The sequence below is a fragment of the Rhododendron vialii genome, chromosome 11a (assembly GCF_030253575.1).
Source record: "Rhododendron vialii isolate Sample 1 chromosome 11a, ASM3025357v1".
NCBI classification, from domain to species: domain Eukaryota; kingdom Viridiplantae; phylum Streptophyta; class Magnoliopsida; order Ericales; family Ericaceae; genus Rhododendron; species Rhododendron vialii.
In genome coordinates this window covers 33980727-33999377 of record NC_080567.1, presented here as the reverse complement: position 1 = coordinate 33999377, position 18651 = coordinate 33980727, and the positions used below count along the sequence as shown (strand labels likewise).

Here is an 18651-nt window from a genome sequence, read left to right as displayed (position 1 = left end):
ATCCACTGACACGCGTTTTCTTCTCCCCTGTCCTACTAGACACAGCTTTTTCTCTAAAATTAAGTGTTTCAAATTTCAATCCGTTTGAATGGATGAGAAGATTTTATTTTTTTATCATTTAATTCTAAAGGATCATAATTAAATTTTGACTATAGGGCTCTCGTTATTAACCCTAAGAAAGTCGTAGAATCAAATATCTTTTAGGACTAATCAACGAGAGCTTTAGAGTCAAAATTTAATTATGACCCTTTATAATTAAATGTTCAGATAAATAAAATCTTCTCGCCCATTCAAACGGATTGAAATTTGGAACACTTAATTTTTCAACCTTCAGTTTATATATTAAAAAATATGGTTAAAAAATTAAGTGCTTCAAATTTCAATCCGTTTGAATGGGTAAGAAGATTTTATTTATCTGATCATTTAATTATAAATGGTCATAATTAAATTTTGACTCTAGAGCTCTCGTTGGTTAGTTCTAAGAGATATTTGATTATACGATTTTCTTAGGGTTAATCAACGAGAGCCCTATAGTCAAAATTTAATTATGACCATTTAGAATTAAATGATAAAAAAATAAAATCTTCTCACCCATTCAAACGAATTAAAATTTGAAACACTTAATTTTAAAGAAAAGACTGTGTCTAGTGGGACAGAGAAGAAGAAAACGCGCGTCGGTAGATATTTAAGGTGGGAGGCACCTGCGAATAAAAAAAAAAAAAAACAGAGGTGGGAGGCTGGCATTGCCCTTGGGGCAACGAATAATTTCTCCGGCAATAGATTGAGAGAAACCTGAAATTGCAGGCCTGCAATTTCAGCGCACCTGCTGAGCTGCAAAGCAGAGTTCACCCCCTTTTGCGTCGTCTTTTTTTAATCATCTTTTACTCCACTATTCGTTCTCCCTTTTGAAATTCTATTTTTTTAAATTATTGTTTTGCTCAGTGGAAACCCTTTTAAACAGGGGAGTGTTATGTATAGAAAGGGGTGTCTGTAAGGCCTCTGCACAACTCTAAATATTTTTACTTCTTTTTGAATTCAAAATTTTCAGTTATTATACTTGGTTGTTTTGGTTAATTTGGAAAAATTTTATGAGATTAGGCCCCTGCATGTTCTGTGGGTGAAAAAAATTTCTTCAATTTTTATGTATGTTTGGAAAATTCCTTCTAAAATTCTAAGTTATCAACCATTTTTTGGTCCCATATATAAAATGAGTGCTACGTATATGCACAATTTTATCTCTTTCTCAAGCTTAGCAATATATACTTTTGGGATCAATATAGAAAAACATGTAGTTTGGGCCCCAATATGTACAAATTTTGTGTTGACAAAAGTTGGAGCAAAGCTGTGAAAGTAACGGATGGGGAAAGCAATGAAAGTAACGAGGTGAATATACCTAATAAGAACTATTTGAAGCAAAATTAGAAGCATAAATTATAGAACAAATTAAATAGCCATTCACCTAATAAGATTATTTATTCCAAAGATGCCCCATTTGTCACAATTGCTGAGCTGCAAAGCAGAGTTCACCCCCCTTTTGTGTCGTCTTTTTTTAATCATCTTTCACTCTGCTCCAGAGGTCCCGTTTCAGAAATCTTCTTAAAAAATAAGCAGCTTATTTCACATTTTTAAACTCAAAAATAAAGTAAATAAAAAATAATTTTTTAATTTTTTTGGCATCGTATAAAAGATTTCATCGAGATCTTCCAACCAAGATCCATGCCATTTTGTCATTTGTTGCTTCCTTGACTCAACAACTCTTCCTTCCTCCTTCCCTCGTTTTTTCCAAACTAATTTACATTTCCCCATCTCCCCCCCTTCTACTAACACATTTCCCTCATCCTTTATGTTACATTTTTTCCCTTTCTTCACCCGATGTTGCTATCAACCACTAGTACAACATAACTGCATCTGTTGCTATTTCGCGACCAAGTAACTCTTTCTTTTTCACTTCTGGGTTCAGTTTTCCCCCTCCCCTTAATTTGTCTATGTGCTTGACTTGTGCCGATTGTGTGGTGAGTTTTTGTGGGACATTAATTACGTGATTTCGACTACTATCTGCATTTTAGTCGTAAAACATGTCGTTCAAGATGTAGCTTCCTAATTTTATTAAGCTTAGTTATTTTTTTGCAGTTTGATAGATTGCAATTTAGGTTGAATTCTTCTGTTATATACATATGGGGCGGTTCCACGGACAACCAATTAAACGCCTAAAAAAATACCCCAAATCTCAATCTCATAATTTTGGATCAAATTTTTATTATCCGATCCATTCAATGTGTGCAGAATGTGATTTTAAAGGTGCACGCGAGAAATTAGCAAAAAATAAGAACCGTTCAATGCATTCAGAATGTGATTTTGAACAGTTTTTAATTGAACCGTTCATCAACTCTAAGCTAAAAACTGCTTAGATCAAGCCCTTCTCGGTCTTTTTTTTTGCTAATTTCCCGCATGTGCCCTTAAAATCACGTTTTGATTACATTGAACGGCTCGGATCATCAAAATTTGATCGGGAACTATGAGGTATTTTTTTACGTGTCTAATTAGTTGTTCTCGGAACCGCCCCGATATATATATATATATATATATATATATATATATATATATATATATATATAGTACTAGTGCTTGCCTGTGCCTACTGCACTACGCACCCAGGTAGTGCCGTAGGCACGGACATTTTTGTAATATATTTTTGATTTTTTATGCCAACTCCAGAAGCCGAGCAATGAGTAAAAAGAACTGATGACATTTTTGTAATATATTTGTAAGAGTGTGGGTGTTTTCTTAAGAGAGTCATTAGCCCTTGGATCAAATGAATCTCAACTCTTCTTTCAACTTGTATTTGTGTGGTCCCCACACTTTTGTATTTTATTAGGTAGATATATATATTTTGAACAGCTTTCTGTTATGTATGTTAGAAGGGTCAAGATTCTGATTATGAGGATTTCATGCTTGTTTGTTTAATTTAGATGAGTTCGTCTAATGTTTTTGGCGGAACGTATCAAGGCTATTATCAGCTCTCTCTGATTTTAGGTACGAGGGTTTTAATGTCATTATCTCTCCCATGACAATTAATAAAGAATTGTTGTAAGGTCCATTATACTCCATTTGTCCCTTTTTAAGTGTCCAGCTTCGTAACTCCAACTTATTAAAAAGACATCATCATTACACATTTCACATCAACTTTTTGCTCCACTTTCCCTACTTACCCATCATCATTACACTTTTATTCACTAACTTTTCAAAATTAAATCTACTTTTAGGGACAAAATAGACAATGCACTAACTTTTACCCCCCTAACTTTACAAAATGGACACTTATTAAGGGACAGCCCAAAATGAAATACTGGACACAAAAAAAGGGACGGAAGGAGTAGGGTTTTATAACATGCGCGCCCAGTCCACCTCATATTTCAAAACACCTCTAGTCCAGCTCATTCTTTTTGTTAAAGCCTCGGGTCCAGCTTCACTTTTCGACTGGACAAAATTGCCTTTTCTTTTAAGTTTAAACGTTATCCCTACAACTACTACAACACAGACACTACCAATCGAATCTCTCTCCTCCTCCACCATGGCCACCACAACTCTCTCTCTCTCTCTCTCTCTCTCCCTCCTCCCCCCTCCCCACCAACGTCGTCCTCAACGCCACCGTAACGCACCTCCTCATCACCGCTCACCACCACCTTGCACCACTGATCACCGTGCCCACCACCTCTTCACAACCGAAACCACCACCACCGTAACTCACCACCACCCACAGACCTCATCAGCACCACCGGGTCACCACTGTCATGCTCCATCATCACAGCTGAGCCCCACGCTGCTCCGACTCACCACTGCGGAGTTCTGCCGAACGCTGCCTTGATATTTCGGAAGCACCACAGTGATCTACGGCCCCCAAATACTCTTTCCTGAGCCTTAATTCTCATATTATTAAATGAACACTACAACCAATGAGAATTTAGACTGTAGATTTGTACTTTTAGACTGCAAATTTGTTAAATGAATACCAACGCCAGAGGAAATTTAGACAGCAAATTTGCACTTTTAGACTACAACTAAAGGCACTTTTGTAAATTTTGCAATCTACACACAAATTTAGACTGCAAATTATTAAATAAAAACTAGCGCCAATGAGAATTTAGTCTGCAAAATTTCACTTTTAGACTGCAAATTTGTTAAATGAACACCAACGCCAGAGAAAATTTAGATTGCGAATTATTAAATGAACACTAACGCCAATGAGAATTTAGATTGCAAATTTGTTAAATAAACACCAACGTTAGAGAAAATTTAGACTACAAATTTGTACTTTTAGACTGCAAATAAAGACACTTTTGTAAATTTTACAATCTAAAAGTGCAAATTTGCAGTCTACAAACAAATTTAGACTACAAATTATTAAATGAACACTAACGCCAATGAGAATTTAGACTGTAAATTTGTACTTTTATATTGCAAATTTGAACTTTTAAGACTGCAAATTTGTTAAATGAACACCAACGTCTGAGAAAATTTAGACTGCAAATTTGCACTTTCAGACTGTAAATAATGGCACTTTTGTAAAGAAGAAGTGGTGGTGGTGGAGTGATGGCGGTGGCGTGGTGGTGGCAATGGTGGTGTTGGTGATGGTGGAGTGGTGGTGTTGGTGATGGTTGTGGTGGCGGTGGCATGGTGGTAGTCATTGTGATGTCCGCGGTGGTGGTGGCATGGTGGTGATGGTGTTGGTGACGGTGGTGGTGGTTGTGGTGGCTGCGTGCTGGTGGTCATTGTGGTGGTGGCGACGGCGTTGTGGTGGTGGTTGTGGCGGCATGGTGGTGGTGGTGGAGGTGGCGGCGTGATGGCTGTTATTTCGGTGGTGGTGGTGGTGGAGTGATGGTGATGGCTTGGTTGAGGTGGTAGTGGTGATGGCGGCGGCGGCGGTGGTGGAGGTGGCGGCGTTGTGGTGGTGGTGGCGGCGACGGCGCGGTGGTGGGGGCGTGGCGGCGGCGGCGGCGATGTGGTGGTGGTTATGTGGTTGCAACTAGATTGAAAAAAATGAAAAAATACATTTTTTGTATTAGCCAAACAAGTCCCTTGTTTCTTTTATATAGGGTAGTTTTGTCATTGAAATTATTAGTAGACTAAAGGTGTTAGGATCGTTAGAAGTGAAATGAGTGATTAGAAACATGCTATAGTGGACCTATCAAAAATTATTAAATCCACATCACAAATATATCCTCCCCAATCTTTGTTTTATTCTTTTTTTGCCTTTACGTATTATCACCTTTTCATTCTTGATTTTATTCCCCTTACACACCTTTTCAGTCTTCTCGCCCCCTTGAATACCTAAGGATCGACATGCGTTAAGGTGGTTTACACACTGTCCCATTTTGCCTCTCTCTAGATCCTTTTTGTCTTGTTTAAAACTCTCGGTCTAGAACAAAGAACAATTATTTTCCTGAGATTGATATTGTTTCGTAAGTAAGTGGGATTTCATTAATATTGTTTCTTAACTTAATGAGATTGACTATTTCAAACGAAAAGTATGAAAAATTCAAAATTGTGGTCGGAGGAAATTTTATTTTTCTTGGTGAACATTTTTTCTATCATGTAAGATTCAATTTTACCATGAACTTTATGTTCGGAGTACTTGAATAGATTTCAAAATCTGTCATGTTTTGTAATCTTGTGTTTGAAATATCATGGTGCATTTTCTCATGAAATGATGTAAATAAACAGATTTCATAGTAAACAGTTCAAATAAATGCACCATGAAATGATTCGAACAAATAGATTTCATGGTAAACGGTTTAAATATATGAACCATGAAGTGATTCACAAACAAATTTCATGTAAACGGTACAAATAATTTACCATGAAATGATTGGAAAACCAATATAACTACAATGGTGGATATCTTTTGCAATTGGTTCACAACTACAATCAACAAAAAAAGAGAGATAAATTTCGAGAACTACAATGCATGTCATAGCCGAAAACACACAGCTACAAACTTGCACCCCAAATGAAAAACTGACATTAACGTCTGGCGAGCTCGAGCCACCACCTAAATAGCCGAAACCACCACATTGGTGGAAGAAAGATGTGGAAAAAACATGAAAGAGGGCAACCACCGTCTGACGAGCCCAAGCCACCACCTAAATAGCTGAAACCACCACATCGGTGGAAGAACGACGTGGAGAAGGACATGAGAGAGTGCAATCGCCGTTGCATCCATCGAGGGTTTTATATATTTGGCCCGCATGAGGCAGTGTTGAAATTCAAGATCTAGAGAAAATATGCATCAAGAACAGAACTTGGATTTCTCTTCTTTGGCCGTTAAAAAAACAAAACCTCCTAAAGAAAGAAACACATTATGAATAGAAGGCCATCTGAACCTCCATGGGATTTGAAAAATCAGATAACGGAAAGAAGCATACAATGAGGATTGTAAGTAGTGAATATCCTAAAATAATGGTGGAAGACTTTAGAGATTAGTTTTTGATCCCGAAATTCTGTGCCTATATAGGGAGTATATACAACAATAGGGTAAAATCGGGTTTATTTGAATTTGAGGATGAAAACATAACCCCAAAATGTGGACGAGATGAAAACATTACTCATCCTAGACTGGAGGATGATTATCAAAGAAAAAAGTAGCCGAAAGAAAGTGGTATAGGAAGGTAGAGTTCTACTTTTTGGGAAGAAAGCTGTGCCACTACGCGGCCTGCTGCCTTCTCTACGGGTAGCAGGGGGGCCTTCAATCCTATCAGTAGTTGCCCCATTGACTCGGCAATTTCCTTCCTCCTTCCAATTGCTTTCTCTCTTTCTTCTCTCATCTCTCTCTTCCTCTTTCCCAATTGCTCCACACCAGACTACACTGTTTAATGCCATCTTGCTATTTCGCCACCATGTAATTGTAAGGTAAAGACGAGAGTACTCTTCCTTCTTCACTTGTGGCTTCAGCTTTTTTCTTTTCTCACTTTCCTCTGTCTCTGTTGTTGAAGTTTTTATGGGAATTTTGAGAGCTTAATTTACGTGATTTCTGAATGATACAAAACCGTTCAGTTCGCAGGGTCGGTCAAGAAAAACATGTCTGTTTGAAAAAAAAAAAAAAAATCCTGATTGAAAGTCGTAGCTCAGTCTCTGCTTTCTTCTTCGATGGCTTCCTCTTCGAACTCTGAATTTCAAGGTACATACGACATTTTCTTGAGCTTTAGGGGCTTAGACACCCGTAAAAACTTCACCGATCACCTCTACGAGGCTTTGAAGCGAGAGGGGTTTCAAACGTTCAGGGACAATGAAGGGATTGAGAGAGGTGAGAACATCAAATCTGAGTTGCAGAAAGCAATTTGGAACTCCAGCATGTCAGTGATCGTGTTATCGGAAACCTACGCCACTTCGAAATCGTGCCTATTTGAAATCCAGATGATTCTCGAATGCTGTAAGAAGGAGTTGGATCATTTTATTTTGCCAGTGTTCTATGAGGTGGATCCGGGGGAAATTAAGGAGCAAGCAAAAAAATTGGATTTCGGAGAACAGAAAGCGACGGTTGAAGAAGTGGAGGTATGGAGTGCGGCGCTTAAGGAGGTTGCGAGTATGGCTGGCATGGTTTCCGGAAATCAAACTGATGGGTAATATATTCATTCAATTCATTTTATTTCTCCATTCGCAATCTTTAGTAGGTATACATATTTGCATACACCCATCCGGATACAGAGATACGCTCGTTCAAGGCAAGTGAATCTCTTCTATTATGTGGGTTTCATATGTATTGAATGAGGGATCAAATCGCGGATAAAAAAAAAAAAACGAGATCAAATCCTTTCTCTCAGCTTTCTTCTGTATTTTGGTTCCCATACGTTTTTAACCGTTAGATTAATTACAAAGTTTAAAAATACATAAATTCAAATACATGATCTAATTGCTCAAAATCGCGGGTACACGCAGGAGGGATTCGGTACAGAGAGGAACTGGTGTGAGTCAATGATTCCGAACACTCTGTACAAATTGTGCACACAAGCTATCAACCTATCTGTTCAACATATTGGGAGCCCCTAATGCCATGCATGGGAATTAGGCCCTGTTCCAGAACTTTCAATTAGTACTTATTTTTTAAGAAGGCAACTTCAAGCTTAAAAATCACGTATTTACGCAAATAATTTTTCTATCAATATGAATTTTGTTTGATAAATTTCATTGAGATCTTTTATGCTGTGTTTGGATTAGTTTTTGAGAAATTTTGTAGGGTTATGAGTGGAGAGAGAAATGAGAGTCATGATTGGAAGTAGAAGTAATAATTGGAGAAAAATAAAAAGAGAAATGAGAATAATGATTAGAGATAGGGGTGAGTAATAATTGTAAGTAGGGGTAATGAGTGTTTTTTGAGTTGAGAATTTTTTTTTCAAAAAGCAATCCAAAGTTAGTGTTAATCGGTGCAAAAAAAAAAAAAAATTTCCATTTACATTATTTTTGAGTTTGAAAATGTAAAATAAGCTGCTTAATTTTTAAGAAATTTTCTGGAACGGGTTCTTATGATGCCACACATATTTATTGTCCATTGTGACAAGTTATGGACTTATGGGGCCCATTATGTTAAATGTTGTATGGAATTTGTAGTGGTCCAAATATTCAGGCTCGGCCATGTCTCCCACGATGCTCCTTTGAAACTCAAGCTCGGCCATGTCTCCCTCGATGCTCTCTTGAAGCTCAGGCTCGGCCATGTCTCCCACGATGCTCCCTTGAAGCTCAGGCTCGGCCATGTCTCCCTCGATGCTCCCATGAAGCTCAGGCTCCGCCATGTCTCCCTCGATGCTCCCTCGAAGCTCAGGCTCGGCCCAGAGCTAAGCAACTGGGCTCGGCCACCATTTGGGGCTGCTACGCAGACGACGTTCGCCTAGCCCGAATTCCCTTCGGGCTCGGTTCCCTTTAGGCTCGGCTACCCTTCAGGCTCGGCTACCCCTGCGATCTTATGGGCTCGGCCACCTGCACACTCACGTGTCGCTCCGCGTGCTGAGGCGGTTACACCATAGGATAATCATGAGCGCACGTGGAATGTGCCAGCTCACACCAAAACGGTTACCAGATTCATCCGGTAATGTCACGACGACGCCGCCTGGCCCGCGCAAGGCTCGTGCCCGTGCTTGGAGAGCAAGTCAGGGAGGCTCTATAAGTACCAAAGGATAACGCCTTTGGGAAGGTACGCACTCATATACGCAATTACCCACTCAAAACCCTAAACTCTTCCTACTCTTCCTACTCTTCGTACACATACTTATCCTCTCGCCGGAGGGCCTTGCCGGGCAACCCCCAGCCAGGTTTTAGTCGTGCGCTCCCTATGCAGGCTAGGAAAAAGCTCAATAACCACCGAACCACCAGCGAAGGAACAAAGATCGAGGATCATGGGCCACACAATACGTGAACCTGACGTGAAGCGCTTCTGATTCAAACGGCTCTTACATCCTTCAAACCCTTCACTCCTTCGTAAAACAACGACCAAACACTCACCATGGGCGGAGATCTGACGGACGCAGCCATCTCGGGGGCCAAAGACGCTAGTGGAAATGTCATCTCCCCAACACCCTATGAAAGGCATATGTCCATCTCCCTCGCCCCTGGATCCGGACTCTCACCAGTTTCAGACGACATGACGGCGGCCTACATTTGTCTACTATAGCGTCGCGACGACGAACACGACAACGAGCTGGCCGCGTTAAGGGCAGAGGTGGCCCAAATGAAGCAACACATGCAGCAAGACGCTACCCCTGCCACATCAAGATCTGGCGGGCGTAAGGGAAGACAAACACCACCTCCACCACCACCACATGGGCGTTAGAACGAGGGAGGCCAACGCGGATCCGTAAAAGATCGCCTAGGCTTCACCCCGGCACCGGGCGATGCCAGAGAAATAATTCTCTACAAGCAACCCACCGCATCTAAAATACACCGTTCTAGAAGCCATCACGAGCGGACTAGGACGAGGGATACCGAGTCATTTACAAGTACGTACTCAACTGGTCGTGCGGAGTTCTCTCACACAATAGTTTCGCACCACAGCCGAGATTCCGCACGGACCAGACCCCATGTCTCTAAACGTTTAGGGAACATTTCGCCTGAGAATCTAGATGAAGAACACCATGCACAGCGAAACGGGAAGGCCCTACGCACCGAGGGTGCGAACGAAGACAATAGAACCCGCCGAAACAAGGACAAAACCGTCGACGGCCCACGCCGAACAACGACAGACCTTCGAGACAAGCTTCGGCGCGGGGACGCCGAGAAGGCGTCAGCAAAGGAGAACCAGGAAAGGGTTTCAAAGAGAACAAAGACGGACGAGCACGGCAAACCGCCGCGCCCAGGATTTGAAAGACAACTGAAGGACCTCGGCGTCTCTCCCTTCACCCCCCACATCATCAACACGGCGCCGGAATCAACTTTCCATCTGCCCAAATTCACTAAGTTCAACCTAGCAACCTGCGAGGCCTACACTCACCTAATCCACTTTCAGCAGACAATTGAGCTCTGCACACTGAAGGATGAAGTAAAATGTAAGGCGTTCCCGTCCAGCCTCGGCTCCCTAGGACTCCAGTGGTTTAACAAGTTGCCCGCTGGATCCATACGGACCCTGGGCGACCTTGAACGTGCCTTCAACACACGCTTCATCACGAGCAACAAAATGGCCAAAGAGCCTGAGTCCTTATCTCAAATGAGGAAACTCCCATCCGAAACTCAGGCAATATGCCGAGCGCTATTGGCAGCTGTTCAACGAAATTCCAGGAATCGATGAATATTGGGCTGCGCACACTTTGAAAAACAGTCTGGAAACCGGCAGCAAGATCCTAGACGAACTCGCCATCCGCCCACCGCACGGCATGGGAGAGTTGATGGCGTCGTGGAGAGATTCTGTGCTCTTGAAGAGTTTTATGCTGACCGTGCGGCCCAGGGAATCCCGAGCTTGACAGCATCCTTCACCTCGGCCGCACCCCAACTGCCGGCACCAGTAATCACCCAGCACTTGCAAACCAAGAAGCACCCCAAGACATACAATTATGCCGAACCTAAACCCCACACTACGGTTGGGGCTTATACTTTGGCTTGGATTGAGCAGTTTGACGTTAGAACCTACGATCCGGAATCAACACGATGGTTGATCCAACGGTTGGCACTTTCTCCATCAAAGGCCTTCATATCCGTCCGCCAACTCTCTGTGTTCAAGGCTACCGCACTTCGGCGACATAGCCGTTAGGTCCACAAGCTACCGCACTTCGGCGACATAGCCGTTAGGTCCACAAGAGCAACTAAGTTTTATCTGACACGATCAAGGCACTGACCGAGTTTGCCAGGTTTGGTCATGTTTGGTTCGGCGCAGACGACGTTCATACGAATGGTTACAAGCAATCAACCTATGCTGAAGTTGACGTTCCTCTCTACAGCTGAGTACAACCACAATTTCAATCTAAATATTCCTCCACACCGGCATAGGCCGAGCATCTAAACGATGACTTCAGTCACACCTATACAAACGGCGTTTGCGCCATCAACGGCCTTCGGCCAACTCTCAACCGTCGGGACTTTTTAAAGTCTAAATCGACTGTTCGGTGCTTACGCCATCAACGGCCTTCGGCCAACCCTCAACCGTCGGGGCTTTTTAGAGTCCAATCGACTGTTCGGCGCTTGCGCCATCAACGGCCTTCGGCCAACACTCAACCGTCGAGGCTTTTTAGAGTCTAAATCGACTGTTCGGTGCTTGCGCCATCAACGGCCTTCGGCCAACCCTCAACCGTCGGGGCTTTTTAGAGTCCAATCGACTGTTCGGCGCTTGCGCCATCAACGGCCATCGGCCAACTCTCAACCGTCGGGGCTTTTTAGAGTCTAAATTGACTGTTCGGTGCTTGCGCCATCAACGGCCTTTGACCAACCCTCAACCGTCGGGGCTTTTTAGAGTCCAATCGACTGTTCGGCGCTTGCGCCATCAACGGCCTTCAGCCAACACTCAACCGTCGAGGCTTTTTAGAGTCTAAATCGACTGTTCGGTGCTTGCGCCATCAACGGCCTTCGGCCAACCCTCAACCGTCGGGGCTTTTTAGAGTCCAATCGACTATTCGGCGCTTGCGCCATCAACGGCCTTTGGCCAACACTCAACTGTCGAGGCTTTTTAGAGTCTAAATCGACTGTTCGGTGCTTGCGCCATCAACGGCCTTCGGCCAACCCTCAACCGTCGGGGCTTTTTATAGTCCAATCGACTGTTCGGCGCTTGCGCCATCAACGGCCTTTGGCCAACACTCAACCGTCGGGGCTTTTTAAAGTCCAATCGACTGTTCGGCGCTTGCGCCATCAACAGCCTTTGGCCAACACTCAACCGTCAGGGCATTTTAGAGGCTTATGCAATCAACGACCTTCGTATCAAGTTGGCCAACTCTCAAAACCGTTGGGGCTTTTCAGATTCCACATGACATTCGGCGCTTGCCCCATCGAAAACCTCATAGCGGTCGGCCAACTTTCTCAAGCCGAGGGCCTTCCTAGAATCCGCATGGCATTCGGCCTTTGCACCATCAAAGGCTCTCGTCACGGTTCGGCCACTGATATTCGGCCAGACTCATTGTCAACTTCTCCTGTACTCTTTGTAGCAGAAGAAGTTGAGGGGCTATTGTAGTGGTCCGAATATTCAGGCTCGGCCATGTCTCCCACGATGCTCCTTTGAAGCTCAGGCTCGGCCATGTCTCCCTCGATGCTCCCGTGAAGCTCAGGCTCGGCCATGTCTCCCACGATGCTCCCTTGAAGCTCAGGCTCGGCCATGTCTCCCTCGATGCTCCCTTGAAGCTCAGGCTCGGCCATGTCTCCCACGATGATCCCTTGAAGCTCAGGCTCGGCCATGTCTCCCACGATGATCCCTTGAAGCTCAGGCTCGGCCATGTCTCCCTCGATGCTCCCTTAAAACTCAGGCTCAGCCATGTCTCCCTCGATGCTCCCTCGAAGCTCAGGCTCGGCCCAGAGCTAAACAACTGGGCTCGGCCACCATTTGGGGGTTGCTACGCAGACGACGTTCGCCTAGCCCGAATTCCCTTCGGGCTCGGCTACCCTTCAGGCTCGGCTACCCCCGCGATCTTACGGGCTCGGCCACCTGCACACTCATGTGTCGCCCCGCGTGCTGAGGCAGTTACACCAAAGGATAATCATGAGCGCACGTGGAATGTGCCAGCTCACACCAAAACGGTTACCAGATTCATCCGGTGACGTCACGACGACGCCGCCTGGCCCGCGCAAGGCATGTGCCCGTTCTTGGAGAGCAAGTCAGGGAGGCTCTATAAGTATAAAAGGATAACGCCTCTGAGAAGGTACGCACTCATATACGCAATTACCCACTCAAAACCCTAAACTCTTCCTACTCTTCCTACACATACTTATCCTCTCGCCGGAGGGCCTTGCCGGGCAACCCCCGGCCAGGTCTTAGTCGTGCGCTCCCTGTGCAGGCTAGGAGAAGGCTCAATAACCACCGAACCACCAGCGAAGGAACGAGGATCGAGGATCACGGGCCACACAGAATTTATTTTTATGTATTTATAGGTTTTCCCACATTGGAGGTGGCCATAGCCCGCCCACCTTGGATCCGTCTATGGTTGGGAGTCGAGGGAAAGTAATGATATTCTTGATCAAATCTTGAGTTCATAGATCTTCTTGACACATGTGGTTGTGTGTGGGGACTTTTTATAATTTGTGTACTAGTTTTGGTATGTGCATGGAAATTTGGTTTATCCTTTCAAATCTTTTCTGATATACTGAGCTTCATTTGGCACATTAAATTGAAATTTTAGGTATGAAGCCGAGTTCATTAAGGAAATTATTGATGTACTCAAAAGCAAGCAAGCTCGCAAGCACCTGAGGGTAAGTATGGATTATCAAACAAAGCGTGATTGTTTGTGGCTAAAAGATAGGTCAATTGGTGGTTGCATTCTTTTACTATATGTGGAAGGGGTGGAATAGATATGAGGGCAGTTGCTAAAGTTGTATACATTTCAAACCACACTAGATAAGTCAAATACCGAAGCCAGGATTTTTATCACAAAGGGGTCGAATTGACAAATATAGATTCTTATTAACAAAGATACACTCTAATTATATACATTCTTTTCCTCCGTGTATAATACTCTATACGTAAAGTAGAAATTGTTAAAGATTATTATTAACAATCAAATATCTTATACTCCATTTGGTTATGTCTTGTTGAAGGAGAAATTGTTAAAGATCAAGGTAAAAAGGCCATCCACAGTAGTATAATAAAAAATGGATAGCCAAAAGTTGACACATCAGCTTTTGATTATTCATTTAAAAGGTTGCTAAGCTTAATAATGTTGAGGTCCCCAATGGTCACTTCTAGTTCATAACCAAAATAAGGAATCCACTACAATTCTAGTACAATGTTGATCCATTTACACAATTGACATTACTCATCTCTAGCAATTTGACTTGATGACTGACTTAGGCATTTTACTGGTTTAGCCATTTTATCAAACAAATGGTGTTCTTCCTAGTGTTCTCTATCAAAACAACACCAAACATTTTTTTTCCCTATTCCTGTAGCCTATCTAACCGAACTAATATCACAAATCTACCACTCTCTTAATCTTGCAAAAAAAAAAATCAAATGTGTTTTTGAATTTGGAAAAGAATGCAAGGTTCTTCATGTACTCAACCACATGAGGATGAACGAAAAAGGAGTGAAATAGAAATGGAAAGTAGAGTGAAATACCTTAATCCGGCGACGATGGGTTAAATTGTAGATGATCGAGAGATATGAGCTTTACTTTTGGAGGGAAAGAAAGAGAAACAATTTGTAGGTGAAGTGAAAAAGATATAGAGCAGGCAAAGAAGAAAAGAAGAAAATACCAGTTGAAACACGCGCAATACAAATTTTGGAACTAGTTAACTTATGTGGTGTGGGGTCCACAAATTTTGATTATTGAAAAAAAGTTGCTAGTTTTGGTTTTCAAAACCCAAAATTTGATTATTTTTAAAGATGTTGCTAAGTTTGATTATACTATTGTGAACCATCTTTTGCACCGACATTGTTAACTTTATTAACGATTGACTTTTGATTATACCACTATGGATGGCCTAAGTTGAATTAAAGACCAAACTTAATTTGAGACTAATCACATACTTATATCCTTAGTGTTTAAGTACACAAAATTTGTTTAAAAAATATAGAGTATTTGGGGGTTACCGGAACCCTTGCTAGCCCCAACACACCTCTTCCGCTGGATATCATGCGCTACTTGTTTTTATCCAATTGTTTGTTTGGAAGGATAACTATGAGATTATTTTTTTTTATGGCCAAAGAAGAGCGCTAAGTAAACAATGTTGATGATGGATGTTGGAGACTTGGAGGTTTTCCTCTTGTCCTTGATGATAGGGATTAATGGACCAATGGCTGCATTATCTGGCCAACAAGATTGGTTTTCTTATCCAAGAATTATCATAACCACTATGTTCGAGAGTTTTCTTTTTGTCAAGAAAATATAATCCCACTCATGTTTTCTTTCTCTTTGATGTCTTTTACAAAATAGAATTAAACCATCAAAATACTAGTGAAGTACTCTTCATGATTTCCCCGTGACCACAATCCTTTGCTTTTTGTTTGCAGGATCTTGACGAAAACATGCAAAATCTCAAGATAAAGGTAGAGTACTTGAGCGGTCAAGAGAATGACATAAATTCACAAATTAGCAATGCGGAGCGCCGGCCAGGGAAAAGACCAAAGAAAGAAGTTCAAGTTTGGCTCGCAAATGTGCAATGGTTTAAAGACGATGTGCAAAGGCTTGAGCAAGAAGTAGTTGGAGAAACAACGAATGTCTCCTCGCATATACGGTTGGGAAAGGATATCGCCAAGAAGATTCTAGAAGTGCAAGAACTCCAAAAAAAGGGCAATGATTTTAATAGTTTGATGATTGATGAAGATACAACTGGTAGACTGTTGCAACCACTAACGGAAGATTTTGTTAAATTCACAAAGGCAAGGAACACAGAGAACATTTGGGAATGCGTGATGAACGATGACGTTACAAAGATTGGTGTTTATGGAATGGGGGGCGTTGGCAAAACAACCACCATGAAGTACATTCACAATCGGCTCTTGGAAGAAAGAGGCAAGTTTGATTATGTGTATTGGGTCACTGTATCTAAAGCATTCGATATTACAAAGCTACAGAGCGACATAGCTAATGCTATGAATCTTGGTAATTGTCTGAATGATAAGGATGAAACAATAAGAGCATCAGAATTACATGCAGTGCATGACCGACAGAAAAGGTACGTCCTTATCTTAGATGATGTATGGGAGAGATTTGATATGGACATCGTGGGTATTCCCGAACCGAAGAGATCTAACGGGTGTAAACTTGTGCTAACTACACGATCGTTAGAAGTGTGTAAAAGGATGCAGTGTACACCTGTAAAAGTGGATCTTCTCACAGAGGAGGAAGCGCTGACTCTATTTCGCAACATAGTTGTTGGAAATGACACGGTGCTTGCTCCAGATGTGGAAGAAATTGCAGCTAAAATTGCCGAAGAATGTGCTTGTCTGCCACTTGCAATTGTTACATTAGCTAGAAGTTGTCGGGTACTGAAAGGAACCCGTGAGTGGAGAAATGCACTAAATGAATTGATCAGCTTGACGAAAGATGCCACTGATGATGTAAGTAAGGTTTTTGAGCGACTGAAATTTAGTTATAGTTGCCTAGGAAATAAGGTTCTCCAGGATTGTTTCTTGTATTGTTCCTTGTATCCTGAAGACCATGACATCCCTGTGAATGAGCTGATAGAGTATTGGATTGCGGAGGAATTAATCAGTGATATGGATAGTGTAGAAGCACAGTTGGACAAGGGTCACGCTATATTGGGAAAACTAACAAGTAGCTGCTTATTGGAGAAGACCTACAACAAACACGGACAAGAATGTTTTAGGATGCATGATTTGATCAGAGCTATGGCTATCAGAATAACAAGTAGTCCTCGATTCATGGTAAAAGCTGGCGAGAGAATAAAAAGTGTACCAATTGAACACTGGTCTGAGGATCTTGAAAGGATTTCCTTCATGTATAGTTTGATAAGTGCACTTCCAATTACACCACCTGACTGCCCTCGGCTTACCACCTTACTTTTGAATATCAGTCATCCGCCAATGTTAGAAGTGATTCCAAATTCTTTCTTCTCCAATATGCCTTGTCTTGGGGTATTGGATTTGTCCAGGAGGAGAATAATGTCACTGCCAGAGTCCATCTCCAACTTGGAGAATTTGCATGCATTAATTCTGCGTTGGTGTAGCCAATTAAAGAATGTGCCGTCACTGGAGAAACTAAAGGCTCTGAAAATGTTTGTACTGACTGATAGCAAAATTGAAGAATTACCGGAAGGTATAGAAGAATTGGTTAATCTTAGAAAACTCGACCTCTCAGGTAATAAAATACTAAGGACGTTTCCTAGCGGGAAGTTACGCAAGCTCTCAAAACTCCAATACCTTAGAATTGACAAGACAGGAGTAGAAGTGTCCACAAAAGGTCTCCTGTGCTTGCGTCAATTAAAAGTTGTCGCTGTCCACTTTCACAATGTACAGGAGCTTACCAGGTATGCGATATCTCAGCAATTCCAAGGGTTGCAGAAGTACCGTCTTATAGTGGGAGAAGAACGTCGTCTGTTAGAAAGAGGTCTGAGAAAAGGGTTTAGTATCAGTTATAAATCTGTACCTTTTCGAAGTGTAGTAGATCAGCTAGTGCTCCCCGCTGGCATAGAGTCCTTTGCGGTTGCTGGATTCCACGATCCCATTAGTTTATCAACTATTCCATGGTTCAAAGATGCCAAAGATTTACGTAAATGTTCAGTCAAATATTGTAACGGGTTAGAATCCATCTTTTCGTCATCTACCTTTTCAAAAGATGGCCAGATCTCTCTAGGAACTGTCGAGTCATTTGATTTGAAAGTGTTACCCAGATTAAGGGTACTCTTTGACGGGATTGCGCCACCACACATCATTTACTTCAAACTAAAAGAATTGTCCTTCTATAAATGTGGAGCTGTAAAGAATATTTTCCCTGTCCAGTTATTGCAGAACTTCCCAAACCTCGAGAAACTTGCTGTACGATGGTGTGAGAATGTGGAGGACATAATAGTCGAAATAGTAGAGATGAGTGATCGGGGAAATCATCAAGATTATAGCAACTCAATCAGTCTCCCAAAACTCAAGATCTTAGATCTAGATAACCTACCAAGACTGAAGAGCATATATAATGGGGTGATGGTGTGTCCATCTATAGCAAGAGTTCAATTTATCAAATGCCCGATGGTTAGGAGACTGCCTCTTTCGCTGCATATGGATGGCGAGCAAGCAACACCACCACCTGCTCTCAAGCGCATTACTGTACAAAAAAAATGGTGGGAGTCTCTGGAATGGGATGATCCCCTCACCAAAACAATTCTTCGGCCTTTTCTTGATAAAGGTAAATATCATTATGTCGTGTCTTATTTGAAAGTAGTTGCATAATTGGTGTAGTGGCCCCCATGCAGCTCTTTGTGTTGTGTTTAACCCAACATTGATTGGGCATTGTCAGAGTGATCTGATCAATGATTTTTCAGAATAGACTATTTTTGCTTTTGTTTTGGCATCAAAACCTTTGTAGT

The 18651-nt window shown here is 42.2% G+C and overlaps 1 protein-coding gene across 2 annotated transcripts; it reads left to right on the top strand.

The window, feature by feature from the left end:
* The first annotated feature begins 6947 nt into the window (after positions 1-6947).
* On the top strand, positions 6948-18567 carry LOC131307266 (disease resistance protein At4g27190-like). 2 transcript variants are annotated; one of them, XM_058333683.1, is made up of 3 exons: positions 6948-7616; positions 13794-13863; positions 15623-18567. In XM_058333683.1, the coding sequence occupies exons 1-3, from the start codon at positions 7144-7146 to the stop codon at positions 18512-18514; spliced, it is 3435 nt and encodes a 1144-aa protein (XP_058189666.1). In that variant the 5' UTR covers positions 6948-7143; the 3' UTR covers positions 18515-18567. The 2 variants fall into 2 exon arrangements, with proteins under 2 accessions (XP_058189666.1, XP_058189667.1); XM_058333684.1 differs by lacking the exon at positions 13794-13863 and having other exon boundaries at positions 7481-7616; positions 15623-18561.
* Positions 18568-18651: the final 84 nt, after the last annotated feature.